The sequence below is a fragment of the Ailuropoda melanoleuca genome, chromosome 14, assembly GCF_002007445.2.
Source record: "Ailuropoda melanoleuca isolate Jingjing chromosome 14, ASM200744v2, whole genome shotgun sequence".
In the NCBI taxonomy this organism is placed as follows: Eukaryota; Metazoa; Chordata; class Mammalia; order Carnivora; family Ursidae; genus Ailuropoda; species Ailuropoda melanoleuca.
The window spans coordinates 92,749,110-92,769,499 of record NC_048231.1 but is presented as its reverse complement, the minus strand read 5'-3'; the positions used below and the strand labels follow the sequence as shown (position 1 = coordinate 92,769,499).

At 43.4% G+C, this 20,390-nt stretch overlaps 1 protein-coding gene across 1 annotated transcript in view; it reads right to left on the bottom strand.

Annotated features, from left to right (window-relative positions):
• Positions 1-20,384, bottom strand: part of ZCCHC2 (zinc finger CCHC-type containing 2) — a 58,916-nt gene extending 38,532 nt beyond the window's left edge. The window contains exons 1-4 of the mRNA XM_034642743.1: positions 19,673-20,384; positions 5,321-5,432; positions 2,507-2,583; positions 206-277 (exon numbers count right to left, since the gene is read on the bottom strand). Of these exons, the coding sequence (XP_034498634.1) occupies positions 206-277; positions 2,507-2,583; positions 5,321-5,432; positions 19,673-20,380 (969 nt within the window). The 5' untranslated portion in view covers positions 20,381-20,384. The remainder of the gene's footprint in view (positions 1-205; positions 278-2,506; positions 2,584-5,320; positions 5,433-19,672) is intronic.
• Between the last annotated feature and the right edge of the window lie 6 nt (positions 20,385-20,390).

The window sequence follows — 20,390 nt, the reverse complement described above, 5'->3', positions numbered from 1 at the left end:
AAACCCTTCATTTCCTTATATTGGTCACATAAGAAAACTTAAGTTTAAAATAACATGACATTTTCTACAGGTAACGTTCATGGAGAGTTCTAAGTCAACCTTTATATATGTGGTTAAATCTTCCTGGTGTCTGTTTTGATACTGAGGTTTCTGGATTCTATATATTACGTAAAAATCATTTTAACAACAAAATCTATACTTTTACCTTTAGTAGAAATTCCTGTAGTTCTTGATGGGTTTTTGTTACTGTTGTGACTGAAAGATCAGACCAATTTACCTGATTTAAAAAAAACACACATATTATATGGTTATTTCTTAGGCGGGAACCGGGTGAAAAAAAGCCATGTGTAAAACAAAGGGCCTTACTTAAATTTTATTAAGATTAACAATTAGAAATATAAAGTTAATCTGGCATTGTCGTAATTTCTTCAAAATTGTTAAAATTAACGGTACATTAACATATTCTACTCAAAAAACTTTTTAATAATTCCTTTCAAATTGCATGGTTTTGTTAAAAAGTAATTTTTCAAAAGGGAAAAGTTGCAGGACTCTAAAAATGACACTTTTCACGGTGTAGATCTATATACCAAGAAAGATAAAAATTCCATCTCCTGGAACTTACTCAATATAAGTTCTTCAGAGAAAAAACTAGAGTTTACTGCCCCTCTTTGATAGTACTGGCGTGTATTTTTATGGGATTTATGGCTTATGAAGAGATTTCATCTTTATCTCAATTCTTTAAAATCCTATTATGGTAGATGGGGCAGGTGTGACGACCTCCATTCTCAGATGGAGAAACTAGAACTCTAACAGTTAACTTACTGAGATCTGACCCTCAGTAAGCAAAGAGCCAGACCGAAATCTGTTACATCACTCTACCTCTTGGACACTTTTCATTCAGTGGACTTGATGGCGGCCCACGAATAATGTCTACTTTACAATTACTTGAGCCAAGTAAAATACCTAAGTCTTACCAGCTAGTCATACCACTATTAATCGGATATTTAAAAACATATGAAATTTTATCTACCAACCCTCAAAGCAAATATTTATTAACTGGCACATCTTTTAAGTGATTTTTAATTATTCGAATGTTCGCTGAACAGCTACTTGTGTCAGACACTGTTCTCAGTGAAAGGGACACAGGAGTGGACAAGACAACCGAAGTCTCTGCTGGCTGAGGTTCAGGGTCTGGTGCATGAGACAGATTACAACAAATGAATAGTTAAGAACTCCCATCAGGGATCCGGGCTCCAGAGAAAATGAACAGGGCGTTGTGCAGGAGCAGGACAGCACATCAGAAGGGTGCCGAGAAAGACCTCACAGGAGGGAGCATTTGAGCCAGCCTAGGAGTTGAAGGGATGTGAGCTGTGCCATGGTCTGGGGAAGACTGTTCCAGAGCTGGGGATGACAAAGGCTCGGAGGAAGGAACAAGCTAAGAGCTCTAGCAACAAAAGGAGAACTCGTGTAACTGCATGAAGAGAGCACAGTGGCTTGTGCCATGGGTTATCGAAATGTTAAGTGAAATTATGTGGAGATAAGGACTTAAAATTTGCAAACTAAGGCTACTTCCCCCACAGAGCAGAAGCCAGACTTCTGAAATTCATCCAACAAACGTACTAAGCAAGTCAGATATGGTGGGATGACAGGATGAGGAGTCCTGCTCTCCATGAGCTACTAACCTACTGGAGAGGAAAAATATGTCACCCAAATAGAAGACACTGTGAAACTGGTGATGGGAAAATACCGTGAATGAATGGAAACACATTCTGCTGGAGGATCAGAAATGACTTCATGAGAAAGGTACAGCTAAAGTTTGGCAAGCAATACCTTTGGGGAGGAACTGAAGTGAGGGAGCACAGAAACGTGGCGTCGGTCCGTTTGGCTTCAAGGCGCTCAGTCCAACCTTAGGAGAAAGGGCTAGACAGTGAAGCCCAAGCAGGGAGGAGTAAGGAAGACGTGGACAAGGAATCCACAGGACAATCAACAGGCAAAAAGGAGACATGGGGAGTGACAAAGCTGGACTCTACGGTTAAGTAGACAGCTGTCTGAAGGACAGAATGACAGGAAAGCAATTAGAGATAAGAAGACAAGGCAACAAAGGCCAGGGAATAAAACCTTCATGGAGAAAGAAGAGGAGGAGAAAAATATCAGGGAAAACCATGCCAGGAAAAGACAATGCCCATGATCTTGATTTAAAAAATACTAGTGAAAACGTTTACTTTTACTTTTAAAGATACATCTTACACCTTAAATCGAAGGCTCTTACTTTTCTTAATAAAATTGTCAGAGTAACTTTAATGTGATACAATTAAAAACTTGGCAAACCATGCAGCACATACTGAAAACAGGACATTCCCTTAATTAAGACAAACGTATGTATACATACAGCTTTTTCTCAAATTAGCAAACCTGCTGTAAGTTTTTCCAAAGATCAATTTTCATTTTTCCCAAAAGGTCATTTAACACGGTACATGAGACATCTGTTGGGGGCAGAGGGGCTTACTTTGAAGGTGTACTCCCAGTACTTGTCAGCCCTTTTTCTCTGGACTCCTTTCAACATTATCTTCTCAATGTGCACGGCTGAAAGAAAGAAAACACGCAGACTTGTTCTACAGCGACTAGATGCAGGTTTGTTACCCAATCTGTCAAATGCTATACGATTAAACCATTTACCCTCATCTTTTTTTTTTTTTTTTTTTAATTTGACAGAGATAGACAGCCAGCGAGAGAGGGAACACAAGCAGGGGGAGAGGGAGAGGAAGAAGCAGGCTCATAGCAGAGGAGGCCTGATGTGGGGCTCGATCCCATAACGCCGGGACCACGCCCTGAGCCAAAGGCAGACGCTTAACCGCTGTGCCACCCAGGCGCCCCTACCCTCATCTTTACTACTGGTCTTAAGTCATGAAATAAAATCAAGAAGCGCAGAAACATAGCCGTTCATCCATGAATTTTTTTCTATACCCATTCGGCATGCCGAGTACCTCAGTAGTCCAGCATCGTTTTGAGCACCAGTAAATAAATAAATAAAATACACCCACTTTAAGGAAAGATTACTTTTCTAGAGGATCATCTTCAAAACTGCTTGTTATTCCAATTACATGTAGCACTTTATTCAATGTTTTATGCATCGTAGGTGTAAACCAGAAAACACCTAGTTTTTGTTTAAATTGGACCAGAAAAACACCTTCAAAAGTAATATAGCAAACCGATAAAAAAAATTTCTTTCCAATTGGGAATTTAAAAACTTGTTCTCAACATGATCCTTAATATCATATAATGGTATTACAAACTTAACATTACTAATGAACGTTACTGGGAAGGTTCACTATAGCAAAATTTTTCACAATTTACTACACAGAGAAAATAGTGGTCATAAGTTACATGAGTAATTCTAAATTGAACTGCGTAAGATGTCAGAGCTTGTTAATGAAGAGAGCAAATGTGCAAACTCCAAAACTACTCATTTAACACATCCTTCAATAAAAGTATCATCTTACAGGAAGTAAATACCTTTAGAAATTAAAAAGAGCCAGTCTACAAACCATAATATAGGGACTTGAGAAAAAAAAGCAAGAGAAACTGTCGCTCAGGGTATAAATAGAAGAAACAGCATGTAAGCCAATAATGAGACTGGTAGTCATGAACATGACAAAGGTCACAGGGGAGTCCACAGACTAGGGTCACTGTTAAATTCAGGGGACAGGAATGGTGAAAAAAAGGAAAGGATTTACTTGGAGAGGAAGAAGTTAAAATAGCTGAAGGAGAATACACAAAGTAACAGAAGTACACAGAAGAATTAAGATTGTCATAGACCCTGGATGGTGAGCAATGAGAAAGCAGGAAACATGAGATACGGAAATCTGCTGGAAAGCAGACATTCCTAACAGACTAAGGAGATATCGCTACCAGTACTTTATGCCTACTTTCCAAATATACGGTGTTTGGTGGCCCGCTTCTAGGATAATGTCCCCTCAATGGGTGAGAAATGCTGAGGATGGAAACAAAAGAAAATCTCAAAAGTCAGGTGGGAAGCCCGAAACTCCTCGGAACTGCTGCAGTACAACCAAGGTCAAAGCGGGACAGGGAGGGTCTGCTGTTTCCAAAAGCTTTTCTATTAAATTATGTAAAGGATGATGCTATTTAATAAAACCCATGTGAACTACTCTACGTTCTGCAAATCAGTGGGCTAGGTGTAGGGGACCATTAGGCCATTATGGGCTAAGGGAATATGGCTATGTCTTCAGCCTTGATCTTAAGTTCTACCACGACCTCTCAGAATCAAGATGAGCAAGACGAAAGAATATGGTGACAGGTGGCTGGTAAGGGAGACCCTCCAGCTCTCATAAATTAAAACTCAGCAGCAGAGATCAATGCATTTGTTTCAAAATAAAGAACATGAGAAAAATCACCTATAGTACCATCTTACGGGTGTTAACATTTTGATGTGGTGTTTTGTTTTTCTAAAATATTTTTATTGAAAAGAAAAAAAGAAAAAAAAAAGGACCTTCACTGTAAAAGCAAACTCTGCCTCAGGTCACTTGCGTGTGCAGCGAGCATGGTTGAAGGAGGCTATGAGTCAAGCAGTTTCATAGTCTTGAATTGGCTGGAATAGGTAATAACGTAGACTTTTTTTTAAAACATTAAACATGCATACCTATTTTTCCTCTGTGAGGAAAAATGTATTACACAAAAAGGACTGTTGTTGGGACTGAAAGGAGACAAAATGATGTTGATTCAAAGCTGCCTTAACTGAGGGGGACACTCACTGCACGCACTTCACTCTTCTGACGTTTTCCATTTCAATCTTCCCCTCAGGTTAATGGACTCCCCAAAAACGAGGTGAAGTATCTGAACTCCTTTCTTTTCATATGAAAATGTCCTTTCAGTTCCCCCATCCCAGCCCTCTTGAAATCTGTGTTACTGGAGGAAGCATGGGCTTGTAAGAAATTTCTTCACTTTCTTACAGGGAACTTCCGTAAAATTTCTTTTTTCAGGAAACGCTGAGCACATTCTCCAGATAAAGCACTCTACCAAATACTCTGGCAAAACGTTAAGGTTTTTACCCTCTGAAAGTATGCAACTAGATTTAAGACAACCAACCGCAAGGCAGAACCAAGTAAGCACAAGCCAGGACGGGCCACGTGTTGCAAAGCGGGAGCCCAGCTGCAGACTCCGAAGAGCAGGGGACCGGCGCCTGAGCCAAACCTAGGACCTGCACGCTGTCTCTACGCCAACACAGACAGAGAAGAATTAGAGTTGACCAAGGTAGACAGCGCTCTGCCAGCTTCCACTGTAAGTTCACACAAAACAAGCATACCTTCTCGCTGGGTTCTATGAGGTGCCACAGGAAGTCCATCACGAGGTATTGGGGCTTGTTCTAGTAAACTGGCCTCGTTACTCTGCGTGTAATCACCATGAGCAGAATCGTTCTAGATGAGAAAGAGGGGCACATGTTAATCTCCTCCACAGACTAACAAGGGACTAACAAGGGTCAACTTCACAGAAATAAACCAGATTAAAGTCTTATACGTTTAACAGCGACCATTTTAACAGCGATTTTTAGAGATCACATAGGTGATTACACGTTAAGGGCAGAAAGGCACAAACTGGCACTCACCAGTAAGGAAAAGGAATCACTATATATTGATATCAATATTTATCTTCATTTCACGGTAATATTCTATCAATTAATTACTGTCCCAGGGTACATCATTACTCAGAATTCCCAGTGATGTCAAGTCTAACCAAAGTGAACCAGAATCAAAGGAACACATATAAAAGAGAATATCCTTTATGCTAACCCCCCATATATAAGGAAATTTTATTTTTTACATTAATTACTGCAATTTTTATTCACTACTTGATTTTAGTGATGGTCTAACAAGATACTTTGATAGGAAAAAGTTTTACAAAAGGTTATCATCAATATCTGCCAAATCTTTCTGAACAAGGATGAATATGGACAGTGCGTTTGCCATTAGTCATGTTAAACCACCTAACGGCAACTGGGTGCTCTAAATCTGAGTTTGCTCAGCCAATTACTATCCTCAGTAAACTGGAGGAAGTTTTACTCCTAGGAGAAATGCTGCCTGGAGTCAGGAAGGGCCTGCTTATCTCACACACAGCTCTCCAGAACTGAAGCAGAGCCCTGTATATACTGTTCCTACAACACACTGATTAAGCCAAAAAAAATAGAACAGCGTTACAACTGTTTTCTATCACAACACACACCTTACCCCTTTATGCTCAGAATCTCAAACGACTACTCAGAACAAACCACCCCAGTTTCAATAGACAATTACCATTTGACAAATCTGCACTAAATAATATACGTTAATTTTTTTAAATTGTGTCAATTTAGAAATGAAGCAAACAAAAGACCCAACACTTCCCAAGAATCCTAATTTAAAATATTTTGTTCTGTTGTCTAAGCTGGCCTGACAATAGGTATGGGCTGCCAGTTGACAGCTCTATTTCTGGGAATAAAGCATCACATCAGATACTCCTGGGAGCTAAGCTTCAGCCTTATATATAGTTTGTCTTCCTGTAGAAACCCCAGGAAGTAAGCATTTGTCTACACGGAACCACTTAATGAGAAGGCCACCACAGATCTCTTCATCAACATCCAACTTCCAAAACATTTAGCATGATGGCATTCACCAATTTTCAATAGTAATGATTTTAAAAAGGTAGACCACAAGAATTCTAGCAACAACAAATTGACCTGTATAATCATTTACTATAAAGTCATAAAACAGGACTGGCCTAACAGTGCTGTAAATACTTCAAGAATCAATATAAACAAAGCACTGTAATCCTCTCAAATACTTGTGTTAACCGAAAGAAGTTTAGTTGAATAAATATGTCAACGCTTTTTTACAGAATATTCTACATTGTTCATTCATGGTTCATAAATTTAAAATAACACCTTCAAATACAAATGCAAAATACGCAAAAAATCAAAGAGTTTTCTTCAGAAAAATGCAAATCAAAATCACAATGAGATACCCCTTTCGTGCACTAAGATGGCTATTCTCCAAGAACGCAGAACACAACACTATTGGTGAGGATGTGGAGAAACTGGAACCCTTGTGCGTGACCCGGTAGGAAGGGAAAATAGTGCAGCCGCTGCGGAAGACAGCGCAGCACTTCCTCCAATACTTAGAGTTACCATGTGGTCCTGCAATCCCTCTCCCAGGAGGGAAGCTAGGGACCTGAACAAAAGCAGGGACTTGAACAAATAATTTTTTCACAGCGGCGTCACTCCCAATAGCCAAAAGGTGGAAGCTCAAATGTCCACAGTTGGGTGAACAGATAAACAAGATGTGGCACATATACACAACTGAGTACTATTCGGCTTACAAAAGGAATAAAACTCAAATACATGTTACAACACGGATGAGTTCTGAGGACATCATGTAAGTGAAATAAGCCAGGCAGAAAACAGAGTGTATAATTCCACTTACACGAGGTACCTAGAATGGTCTCCGTCAGAGACAGAAAGTACAATAGTGGTTGGGGGGGCAGGGCAGGAATAGGAGTATTTGCCTAATGGATATAGAGGTTCAGTCTGGGATAAAAGAAAAGTTCTGGAAACGGATGGTAGTGATGGTTGCACAAGAATGTGAATGTACTTAATGCTACTGAATTGTACACTCAAAAAGGTGTTAAAATGGCAAATTTTATGTTATACATTTTACAGTAAAGAATAAAAATTTTTAAAAATAATTTTATTATGTTGCCTCCACAAATATTGTATTTCTCAATCAAGAGGAAGTAGTCTGCTTCACAAAGTCACATTTTTAAAGTCTGAAGTTACACCCTTTAACAGCCAGGAAAAGGTCTCCTGTTTATAACCTCGGGAGAAAAATGGAGTTTGAGTTTCTTTCCAAGGACCTAAATTCATCAACCCGTGAAATCCCTACTAATTTTCTCCCACCTTACATCTCAGCATGCATCTATGCTATAAAAATCGTTTAAGTTTAGAAACTGTGTAAAATTTACAATTTTATCAGTTTAATAAAAATTTAATCTAATGCCTCGTGAGCTTCAGAGGTCAGAATCCAGTTTACTGGTCGCAACAGTGAAAGGCTCTACGTTCTGCTGTCTCCCCTTTCCACATGTCACATATGCTTCCTTTATTCTGAGTAGGGGGAGGGTGCCATAAAATCTGAGAAGCACGGTTTGGTGGAATCTTACAGAGGCATTACACCCGCCTTCTCCAGTAAGTTCAGATTCCCGGGAAAACGCGCTCTCGAGATGCAGAATCAGCATTTTACAAAGACTAGTCCGATCCAAGTGTCAGGACGTCAGCACCAAGTGAAAAGTGGAGAATTTGTCTCTGTTTGGATTAAGAAATGAAATTTAAACATTCTAAGCCTGCAAAAAAAAATACGCACAGGAATACAAAAAAACATTAGAATGTGCGTGCTCTCCTTCTTCCGTAGCTCATCTGAGCAGAGTGCTCTCCCTCCTACGCGCGGCCTCTGAGAGCCCCGGATTAGCTCAAATCCACGGCAGGTAACAAAGGCGGGCTGGAAGCTCGTTCATCCCAGGGATTACTCAGACTTAACTTTTACTTTTACGCATGGATATCCAACACAGTTACAGACTTGACATTTCACCAACGTGCGGAAAGTCTGACATAGTCAAGTAGCTGGACAGTCCAAGCGACTCTGATGACAGACCATGGAGATGAAGGTCACACTGGCCATCTTCTACTTTAACAAAGGTCACACGGAAGATGGAGTTTATTTTAGCCCATCTAACAATGTTCTGCATGTTTCCTCTAGTCCGTTGATGCAGACTAAATTTAAAAATACCAAGACATTCTCTCTTAAAAAAAAAAAGCAGAAATTAAGAATTTCTTAGCTTTTTTTTTTAATTAACTAACTTCTTCAGAAGATTTTTTACACTCATCAAATGAGACTTTGAATACTAACATTAGTATCTAACCACAATATCTTAGTCAGGTTTTGTGGTAGATCAAATATAGCTAAAAATCCTTTGACAGCCCTCCCACTCAAAAGTGGGTCTAACTCCCTGGCTGGTGGGTCTCGGCCAGCTTTCTGAGTCCTGCCTGACCCACAGGACGGGAGGGAAGGAACATTCAGGAGAGTTTAAGGCAGGTCACCAGAAGTCCTGCAGCCTGGGCCTCCTGAGCCAACGTGTACATAGCGTGCTTGACCTGACAATGCCACACGAGAGGGACCACACCGACGGAGGAGGAGGAGAGGGCAGAGGAGGGGGAGAGGGAAGACTTTAGGCCCCAGCCGCGTCTCCAGACCCCTGCAGCCGGGACAAGCTGCCCTTGCTCTTAGTTGCCCGCCTAAATCCCGGGCCCAGGGAACTCTGCGAGATAATAGTAAAATGGTGCTGGTTTAAGCCACTAAGTCTGGGGATAACCTGTTACACAGTTATAGATTTTAAATTCTCTTCTTTCAATCACCAGGGTCCCAACCAAAGCATGTTATTATTTAAACAAGATTCACAGAAAGCCTTGCTTTGAATGTTAGAAAATGATTCGGTATTAGAAACATTTACTGAGATGTCAAACTGCATCTGTTTTGGTGGAAGAAGAGGGGAGGCGTTGGGGAGAACTGAAGAGTTCCTTGCTGCCTCTTTGAGAGGATGTGGTAGAACGGGCGGGCGTTTGCCTCATTTCTACGCAATGAAATAGCGTGACTGAACCCAAGGTAATGCCTGCATCACCTTGTAGCAACTGAGAAAGGGCAAATGTTGTGCAAGAAGAAACGGGACTGGTGAGCAGCGCAAAAAGCCACGACGAGAATACCTGCCGGCCAACAGTTCAGAGGAGGGAGACCCAGAGTCCAGTCCGCGGCTCACAGACAGCATCATGCATGGTTCTGCTAGGATCGGGGGCTCACTCCCCTTGTAGCTTTTTTTTTTTTTTAAAGATTTTATTTATTTACTTGACAGAGATAGAGACAGCCAGTGAGAGAGGGAACACAAGCAGGGAGAGTGGGAGAGGAAGAAGCAGGCTCACAGCACAGGAGCCTGATGTGGGGCTCGATCCCATAACGCCGGGATCACGCCCTGAGCCGAAGGCAGACGCTTAACCGCGGTGCCACCCAGGCGCCCCTCCCCTTGTAGCTTCTTGATTCCCTTGGCTAGAAGGTATAAGGTGATTCAGCAAGATGAACTGGCCATCTTAAAGCAGGGGTAAATGCACCCTAGACACTGAATGTGGGGGGGAGGGCCCACAGTTCACTGAACCCGTCTGTCCTCTCTGCCACCACAGCCCCCAGACTGGCCGTGGCCACTGTGACCGCAGCTCTGCAAGGTCTCCTGGATGTGACACGGGTACACGAAGCGGTGACGTGTGCAGAGCAGGGCTGGACTGCAGCTGAGTGGGTGGAACAAGAGGGGGCAGGGAAACAGCGCTATAATTTTCTATGTATTCTAGGGAGCTCTATAAATTTATTATGAATTTAAAAAACCATTCAAATCGTTGATGTCATTGTCTTTTCCAGAGAGCTGAACTTGTAGGATGTGCAATTAGGGAACACCTAGCAAAAGAATGCTGATAGGGAAGCCTACTGGGGAGGAGGGCGGTAGTCTTCATCCCAGAAAAATGTCACTGGCCTTGAGGTTTTCCTTGTAAAACTCATTTCATGTTTCTGCTTTCAACATGAACAGCGCAATCTCTAGTAGGCATGTGTAGCTGACAGGTGGATGGGTGAGAACTATAAACTGTCTCAGACCACAAACCACAAAGGTATGGAAGGCGGGGGGGGGAGGGGTAACAGCCTCCCAGCCTAAACCAAAGCTGGGATTCCACCCCCCCTTCAGAACCAACATCTGTGTTTACCAACCAACCTTCTGCTTTCCTACTACGGAATAGAAAAGATCTCCTCTTGTCCCCTGAAACTAGGACACTAAACTAGGAACTGCTACATCCCCTGGGCTAGCAGCCCCCAAACCTTTAAATCTCCTCTTTACCAGATGTTTTAGGGGAGGTGAAAAGAACACACCCCTAAGCAGCAGATCTAGAGAGGATGTGTTCTCCTCCCCAGCCCATATATACCTACCAACTGCCCTGCCCCACCCCACAGGAGATGAGAGGGAGGGGACTCAAGGGGTCCTCAAGCAGGAAGCGAGACCTGGGCTCAGAAGCCTGACAGCCCACGACACCTGCAGCAGAGCCCCAGCCTTCAGCTCCAGCGCGGAAACGTTCCTGGAACCATGCAGAAATGGAAGCTTACAGACTTTAAAAAGGATCTTTGACAGTGACTGATTGATAGGATGGGAAACAGGACAGTGGGGAGAAACACCGCATTAGGACTTGTGTCTAATGCCACCTGTTACAACAGGCACCTTCCCCAAACAAAACCACCCAAGACCACTCCTTCCATCAGGCAACCTCTCCATAAGCTTGATGGCCTCTTTCTCAAGAAGTGCCCTCTAAACACACGTGACCCTGTTGTGGCTTCGAGGACCACCAGTGAATCACAGTCATTTGATACCTTCCTCTCCCAAAAAACAAATATACTGGGGGATAGTTCTTAACTATCCCAATTTAGATATTCCTAACAAGAAACATAAAAATTCCCCAATTCTTAGGTTGCAGATGGCTCAACTTCAGTGACCAAAGTAAGTTAACTTTCTGACCCTAAGCAAGAGACTATCTCAACTGCGTGTCTGACTCCTATTGCTCCTCAAATCATAAACTGGAGATCAACGCCAGACAACTACAAACAACTACTCAAGGAAGAAAACAGTTTGTAATTTAGGACTTCTTCCACCCTATCAAAGCACCATCTGCAGGTCTGCCCCAATTTACGTACCGCCTCCCCATACAAAAAGCTTAATTTGGACTATAAATGGCCTAATTTTGGAAGAATAATTAATAAATACATCTACTGAGCAGTCACCTATTGAAGATTCAATTCAAATCCACACTGCTCCACGCTTTTACCTAAAGAAGCCATTCCTTTTATTAGTTCCAAGACAGTCGTGCCTGTACTACAGAGCTGCAAAGATTGTTACGAAGTAGCTGAGAAGCAGAATTCATACAAGGCAAAAAAACACTTCCTGATGTACTCTGTCTTAAAGCAATTTATCGTATTGGTGTGTTTCAGAGCTGTATCTAAAAAGCCTAAGCATAAGAAATTTTGAGTAAGCTTTTATGATACATGCAACGCTGACAAAAAAAAAATTGAGACATGATGCCTAAGTCTTTGAGGAACTTAAAAGCTAGGAGGAAGGTCAATTTTATAACTTAAGAATACATCAAAGGTGTTTTTTTTTTTAAAATCAGGAAAAAAAATCATACAAGTACCAAAATTACAGCACAGAATACACATGCTGCTAGAATTCAGAGCAGCAAAGAATCTTACAAGAAGACAGCCACAGGGACAATTCCAGCAAACATCGTGCAGGAGGTGATGGCATAGGCCAGCTTTGAATGGAAGACGGGATATGTGAAGAAAGTGGGAGACAGGGATTTTGAGTCCCAAGACCTGCTGGAGGCCAGGCTCCATCAGTCACTGCAAGGCATGTGATGTGATTGAACACTGCTTTAGGAAGACATATCCAGCAGTGGTATCCAACAGGTCTAAGAGGTGGGAAGGCTGAAAGCAGTGGAATCCGTTAGGAATAAAGTCTCGGAAGAAAATGGTGACAGCAAGGATGAGGGGAAGAGAGGATTAAGGTTATCAAGCAAATCAGAGTGATCAGAAGTATAATGGTACCACTGAGAGAACTGGATCAGCCTGGAAGATTTTTTTTTTTTAATCAATGATTCATGCTTTTCATACACATTACACATAAAATGACAGTGGACATTGCAGAAAGACACACCACCAGCACACACACACACACACATTTTCAATTTCACTGCAACCTGCTGACAACCTATTCCTTTCCCCAGTCTGTCAAGGCTCTCTCTAACTCAATCCCTACCAGCTCTTTCAACTTTTGCATTTCTGTTCATCCACTGCAATCCAACTGTGCTATTCCCTCTTCCAACAATGGATAGATCAATGGATATATACATCTTACTCTTGTTTACTAAGCATTTTCATCTACATGATCGAGTTCATCGTCACACCAGTTTTACGTGAGAAATGGTGATGCTATCCCCCTACTTTTACCGAGCAGAATGGAACTTGTAAAGACCAAACAACTCACCAAAGCGACCTTTTTAAAACCTAAATCTAACTTCAAGTAAGTTATTTCTTGAATAAGCATGAAACACGTCCAATGAGCCAAGACATTTAGAAAGGAATTAAAGGCCAAAGGTTCCCTGGAGCACAGAAGGACAGAAGGGAAATGGCCTACCAAGTGCCCAGCAGCCCTGTCACCTGTAACATCAACACACGATGAGGCACCTCCCTTCTGGAGTGACTGCTTACATAGACTGCATGAAGGAGGCTTTGTGACAAAGCATTCTCTGTGAGTAAACGGAGTGCTGTTACACAGTCCTCCACGATGAAAGGGAGGCGATAAAAGAGAAGTTCAGTCTGCTTTGAGGGCAGTGCAGGCCTTTTTTGCTTCTCTCTTAAAAAAAACCAAAAACATTAGCTTAATATTTCTCAAGGAAAGACAAAAATAAGCTTAAAAATTAGCCAATTTAGTAGCTTCTATTAAAAAAAGCATAAAATGTTCCTTTATTGTGCATGGATTACAGGCTGTGCTCTGAAGTAACAAAAAATTATGTAACCTAAGAAAACTGCAAAACAGCTTTAAGTTAAAGAATAGTTTCCTAACTAAATGCGAAAACTGGATAAAGATTTAAGTAGATTACGGTTGCCCGGGAGTCAGTGATAATCCAAAAATCAGAATATGTATGTTCCCCATGCCTATCCCTGAACCCACTATAATTTGTGACCCAGAGAAATGCTTCCTTTGGGTTTAATTTATCTGTGGCATACCAGATCTTTACAATGTAAATATTAAAAATAAATGCCCCAGGGGTGCCTGGCTAGCTCAGTCTACTATGGGTCCAACTCTTGATTTGGGTTCAGGTCATGATCTCAGCTCATGATCTCAGGGTCATGGGATCAAGCCCGGAGTTGGGCTCCACACTCAGTGCAGAATCTGCCAGAGATTCTCTCCCTCTGTGCCCCGCTGCTTGAGCGTGCTATCTCTTTCTCTCAAATGTTTTTAAAAAATAAAAAATAACTGCCCCAAATAAATGTCTCAAACACTACCTTTCCAATTACCCATCCTTCCTGAACACCAATCAATTTAGAGGTATGGTAATAGAGAACCACATGGAGAATACAAGATCATGTGTACTTTTAAGTGGGAAGAAAAAAAAAAAAAAGAAAGCCATTCTTGAATACAACTGATAGAACAATGTGGATTGGCTATATCTTAGTGGTGAAGAAAAATGCAGTGAGCATCATTCTCAACAGAAAATTCCTACTCAAGACAGTATGTGAATTATTTTACATCTTATCTCATTAATTCAATCACCACAACCTCAAAAGAAAGTTATTATCCCCATTTCGCAGATAAGATTGAGGCTGGGGGGGGCGCCTGGGGGGCACAGCGGTTAAGCATCTGCCTTCGGCTCAGGGCGTGATCCCGGGGTTACGGGATCGAGCCCCACGTCAGGCTCCTCTGCTGGGAGCCTGCTTCTTCCTCTCCCACTCCCCCTGCTTGTGTTCCCTCTCTCACTGGCTGTCTCTATCTCTGTCAAAGAAATAAATAAAATCTTTTAAAAAAAAAAAAAAGATTGAGGCTCTGAGACTGAAATAGCCTGGCTAATGTCACAGAGTGAGTGGCAGAGCAGGAACGTAAGCCAAGTCTACTGCTAAACAGGCTGTCACTCTTCAAGGCCTTTGGTCGCCTCTACAGCATACTTCCTGTCCTCCCCCCCCAACCAAAATCACAAAAGGTAGTAAAAACAAAAGGGGTGTGTGTGTGTGTGTACATATGTGTGTCTGCATATATATATATATATATATCAATCACACTAGTTAATGTGAGGGAAAGTAGTCTCTTTCTCTCCATTTCCACCACCCTCTCCTCCGATTGTGGTCTAAGTAAGACTTTCCCTGAGTTCTTACCTGAGAAAAACACTACACAGAAAAATGGAAGTCACTGGAGGAGGACACCAGTAGCTCCCATTTGCTACTAAAATAATCACTAACTCCAAAATTCTAAAAGCCTCTTCCCAATGGCCTTTATTAACCGAACTGCTCTTACACTTCGTTGTAGCCAAACTAACCTAAAATTTCCCATAAAAGATACGGCTGGTTCTGTCCCCGACTGGTGATTTGTGAGATGTTATTCCCATTCCTCTACCACCACCTTCCAAACAAGACTTAACTTTTACTTTTAATTGCTAACATTTATCAAAGATCATGTGCCGGACATTATTCTACAAGTACTCGTTCACTTGATCCTAACAATCTCACGTAAGCACTGTTATCACCCCCACCGTAAGAGGGAGGAAAGCCGCCTCAGCGCCCACTGCTCCAGTGACACTATCCAGTTTAAAATCTCCCAGTGGTGGCCAACAATTAAATAAAGTTATTTATTGTCTGGGAGTTTAGAGTCATTCTTTTTAAAAATCACTTTTAGAAAGCATCTTTTTAGTGCTTAATATAATAACAGGAATCCTGACCACTGACCTCTCCCCTCTCATTTTCAGTCAGTGCTCTCACTAGGATTAGCGTTGCCACGTACACATTCAAGTTATCTTAGAGTAGGAGCATTTATGTTAAAACTCTTTTTGAAGAGTTTTCTTTTCCAGGCCCCAACATTATCTGTACTATCAAAATGAGCTGAGATACTTTCTCCGTCAAGTACCATATTAATTAACCTATGCTATGAAAAAGTAACAATTTTTTTAGTTATCTTCATTGATTTTTGTAAGGCCCATGGCCACTTAATTTTTTTTGAGTTCAGGTATGTTTCTTGTGAATTCAAATCACACTGAATACTATCTACCACACTAAATACTATCTTAAGTTTTCAGTTTCTGTTTTATTCAAACTATTTGCCAAGCAACTATGTTTTGAGGATACTGAAAACACAATCTCCAAAGAGACACCGCCACACAAACAATATTAACCACTAACCACTACTATGATAGTCTATGTATTTTATACTTTTTGGCCTTTGTGTTGCTAACTGGGGGTTAAATCCCCAAAATTAGAATATCCATTTTCACAAGCAGTTAGGAGAGTCTTTAAGCATATAAAGATAGGAAGCTTGGCTGTCCTTCTCTTTTCAATGAAACGGCAACAAAACTAGCATCTTTTAAAATACTTATGCAGTTTTTGTCACTGTTGCTAACAGGCCATTTACGGTTTGGGTTCCTAATAAGGGACCCCTTTTAAAACCAATTTTTTTTTCAGCTACCCTACACAGGCAGTCTGTAACTTTATTAACATAGCAAACCACATCAATCACACAAATTTCCCAGGACACTGTTAATGCATATTGTATGTTGAATCTTACACAAGTGACTGGCAGTCCACAGCAGTCGAAGAAGAAACTTTATGCACAAGTCTCCTAAAGACAATATTTAAGTTGTAATCTAATGTAACATTTACTCTAAAATCACATAACACTATCCAAATCACACAAAAAACCCCGAGAAATATTACTTTTAAATGTAAAAATCTACTTGAATCTTCCTTCATTTTTCTAAAATGACCTAATAAGTATATTCTAGTGGTAAGTTTGTGGACTTGTCCCCTCAACTATTAGTTAGCATCGTAACCGTGGTAAGTCACTAAACAGCTGCTGGGACTCGTCAACTTGAAAGCACACAATTAACAAAATTCGTCTTAAAACACATGTTCTATCTGTAAACCTTATTAGCTTTTTACAGAAAACTTTAAAAGAAAAGCTGCTGCATATTAGATATTGAATACGAGCCTTGGAAGAGCCAGAAACACTATTCGGGGCTAGTACACTTTTATTCTAAGGGAAAAGGAAATTAGTTCCCCTTCATGCGTTCAGTATGGATTAAAGTAGCGAGAAATAGATTCCTAGCCGAAAGTTACACACGTGTCTAAAAGGTGACTTCCGGGACAATAAAAGGCTGCCACACGAGCTCCCCCTGCCATTTTCAGAGTACACCACCCACGTGGTTCCCCGCTCAGCCCGGCGCCCGGGCCTAGCCCGCGGAAACCTAAGGGAGCCCGGGGGAAGCGCGGCCCCGCCTCAGCCCGCCTTCCCAGGGGCGGGGCCGGCGCGCCAGTCACGTGGGCAGCCGCAACCGCCATCTTGCTAGGAGGGGGAGAGGAGGGGTTCCTAGGGACGGGTCCCCAAAGGCGTCCGCTGGTCCGCGGCTGCGCGTGACCGGGGGACTCTCCGACACGCCGCGGCGCCTCCACGCGAGGGACGTGCCAGACTCGGGCACCTCCCCGCAGACTCCGAGGTGGGCCCTGCCCCACTGGGAGTGTACTGGCGGCCTAAGGCCGAGCATCAGCTGGTCTGGACTGCAGCGAATCGAGATGCAAATCCATCCACCCCCATCAGCTGCCTTTGGAGTGACAGCTTGGGAGCAACAAGATCCGCTGAAATGTCTTCGAGGCCAGAACAAGCCACAGCTGAGGGCCTTGGAGTCCAGGCTAACAAGCAGAAAGTGCGGGGTCAGAACAATTTAATGAGACGTGAATGATTTGTTACGGTAACCCTAAGTTACCCGAGAAAAAAGTTCATCACGCCACCAGTGTCTAAAAATAGCCGTCAGCGTCACCTGTAGTACGTGTATCCCCTATGATTTATTCTCCCACTTCAGCTGATGGCCCCAGCACAGGGCACTGCCTGAGAAGTAACGATGTGCTGAAATTAATGGCAAGATGCCCAACCTCACTTTGCCCACTCCTCCCAGCACTCGCGGGTTGCCAGAAAAGGCCACACACTGCAGTCAAGATAAAAATCTCGTTACTCTAGTTTGTACCCATCTCTCCCTTTTCCCTAGTCGCCTTCCGACCGTCTCATTACAAGCAAAATTTAATGGGGGGGGGGGGAGAAAGACTCCTAGCAGTTAAAATCAGAAATCGGTTACCCTTGTTGGAATGATATGAATGGAATGATAAAACTGTTTCACTGTGTGACATTTTCATATACCTGCAATCTAAGATCATCTTTATAATATATAAAAAAATTTTTAAAAATAAGATACAAGTATTGGTCCTGATTTCAGGCTTTCTTCTCCATATATGTGCCTTATAGGACTTTTTGGAATTATTTCAGTGAACAGGCTAAGAATGGAAAAGGGCTTTTACCAACGGTATACATAGCTGCATATTCGTAGAAAATAAACACCGGAAGACAAAATTTGAAGCTCACCAAAAAATTACTGGATACTTACTACACTGGAGTCTGATAAAATATGTCCTAAAATGTGAGTCACTTCACAGAAGACTCCTTTTAAAAAGGAGGGGCTCCGCCTAAATTATCGCTAAATCCCTTCCAGCCCCCAAATTCCTTGATTCAATGGGTATTGAGTCCACACAGCCGTTAAAGAAATACAATGCCCAGTTTTAGTTCCAGAGTATTGAATGACAGCAGATACATAAGTTGAATTAACTTTCAAGAGAGGAAGGAGAAAAAAAATCCCCCTATCCAATATATCATCCCCGAGATCACCTAAGCTGAAAAGCAAGGCAACCAAATTACTACCTTTTAAATGACGGTAAACCACGAAAATAAACTTATTGTACCTAGTTTTTACTCTAACTGAAACCTCCTCTCCTCCATTAAATTATTACCATCAAGGACTTTATATTGGGCCTACATTATTATTAAATTGCTTTCATGGCTCTATAAAATGTCACCTTCTTTAATGTCTGAGACAAGTGACTCATCTGGATTCTTGTCTATTACATTTTGGTGTTTAACAAGTTTTAGAAAACAACATATATGCCTACATTAAAGGCCCAACAAATACCCCCGGACTCAAATCTGTAGGCAGGACAAGTCCGATAGAAAATAAGTTATGCCAGAGGTAAAAGGCGTAAGGAACCCGCTCTAGGAGAGGTTTCTTCCCCCAGACAACCTGCGGACTGCTCATCTAGTTTGAGTCAATTCGCAGCTCCCCACATCAGGTTTTTTCTAAGAACACCAAGTTTGCAGCCAAGAGCCAAAAGCCCTACGACCCCTTTTAATAAAACTCAGACATACTGAGCAAAAAGAGCCCCTTTGTGCTGAAGACGAGGGCAGCACGCCTAGAGCGCACCTTTAGAACACCTCAGCGAGGGAATAAGGCAGAGCTTTACAGCTGCAACCAGAGCGCCAGATGGCGAGAAAGAGGAGGCGCTGCCCGGGGCTAGACGGAGGCTAACACAGTCACCTCTAGCGCCTCGCCTTTCCCACCACCTAGGGCGAGAGATGCTCCAAGCCAAAAATGTCCTGAGACCCTTCCTCTGAGAGGGGAACCAGGCTGTGAGCTCCATGTTTTCTATGGCAACTCCGGCACGGAAGAGACTTCTAGAGCATTCTGTTATGGCGGGTGCCTGAGTGTGCATGGCGGGGGGGGCGGTGTGAGGGTGGGAGAGTGGAACTGAACCGCCCAGCAGAACGCAAATTAGTATTACGGGGATGGGAGCTGTGGGGTGGGGATTCCGAGCCACCTGCGCGGGGCTGAGGCTCGGCCAAGAGGCGTCCGAAAGCCAGGCCAGGGAGGCCCCCAGGGCGGTGACCGCAAGGCGGGTGCTGGGAGGCTCGCGCGCCTTACCTGGGCCCGGGGGCTGGCAAAGTTGCACGGCTCCACCTCCACCTCCGCGTCCTCCGGGCCCTCACGGAGCGCAGTGCGGAGCCTCTCCAGGTGCTCCCTCAGGGTGACCCGCTGGTGGAAGGAGAACGCCGGGTGCAGCGAAGCCATGGTGAAGAGCAGCAGCAGTTCCTCCTGGGCCCTGAAGCCCAGCCCGCCGCCGGGCCGGGGCTCGGCGCCGCTGCCTTCCGGCCCGGAACCGTCCTTCTCCGCGTCCTCCTCGCCTTCGCCGTCCTCCCCGCGCTCGCCGGGCTCGTCCTCCGCACCTCCCCGCGAACCCTCACCCCGAACCGCGCGCAGGCTCTTGAGCACCGAGTCCACCTGGGGCAGGAGGCGGTGCAGGCGGCCGGCGGCCTCACGGTTCTCCGAGCCCAGCAGTGCCAGGTAGACGATGAGGCGCGAGCGCACGGCCGGCTCTCGGAAATCGGCCAGCGGCCCCGGGTCCGAGAGACCGTTGGCCTTGGCCTCTGAGTCGCGCAGGTAGTGGTAGTCCTTGCGCGCCAGGTCCTCCAGGCACGAGCCGAGGAAGCGCAGCTCCAGCGGGTTGCACAGGTCCAGCAGCCCGCACATGAACTCCAGGCGCTGCGCCGAGCCCAGCACCAGCCCAAACCACTCGTACACTCGTTCCTGCTCGCGCAGCGCCGCCGCGGGCCCGCCGCCGCCGCCCGGCATGCCCGCCCCC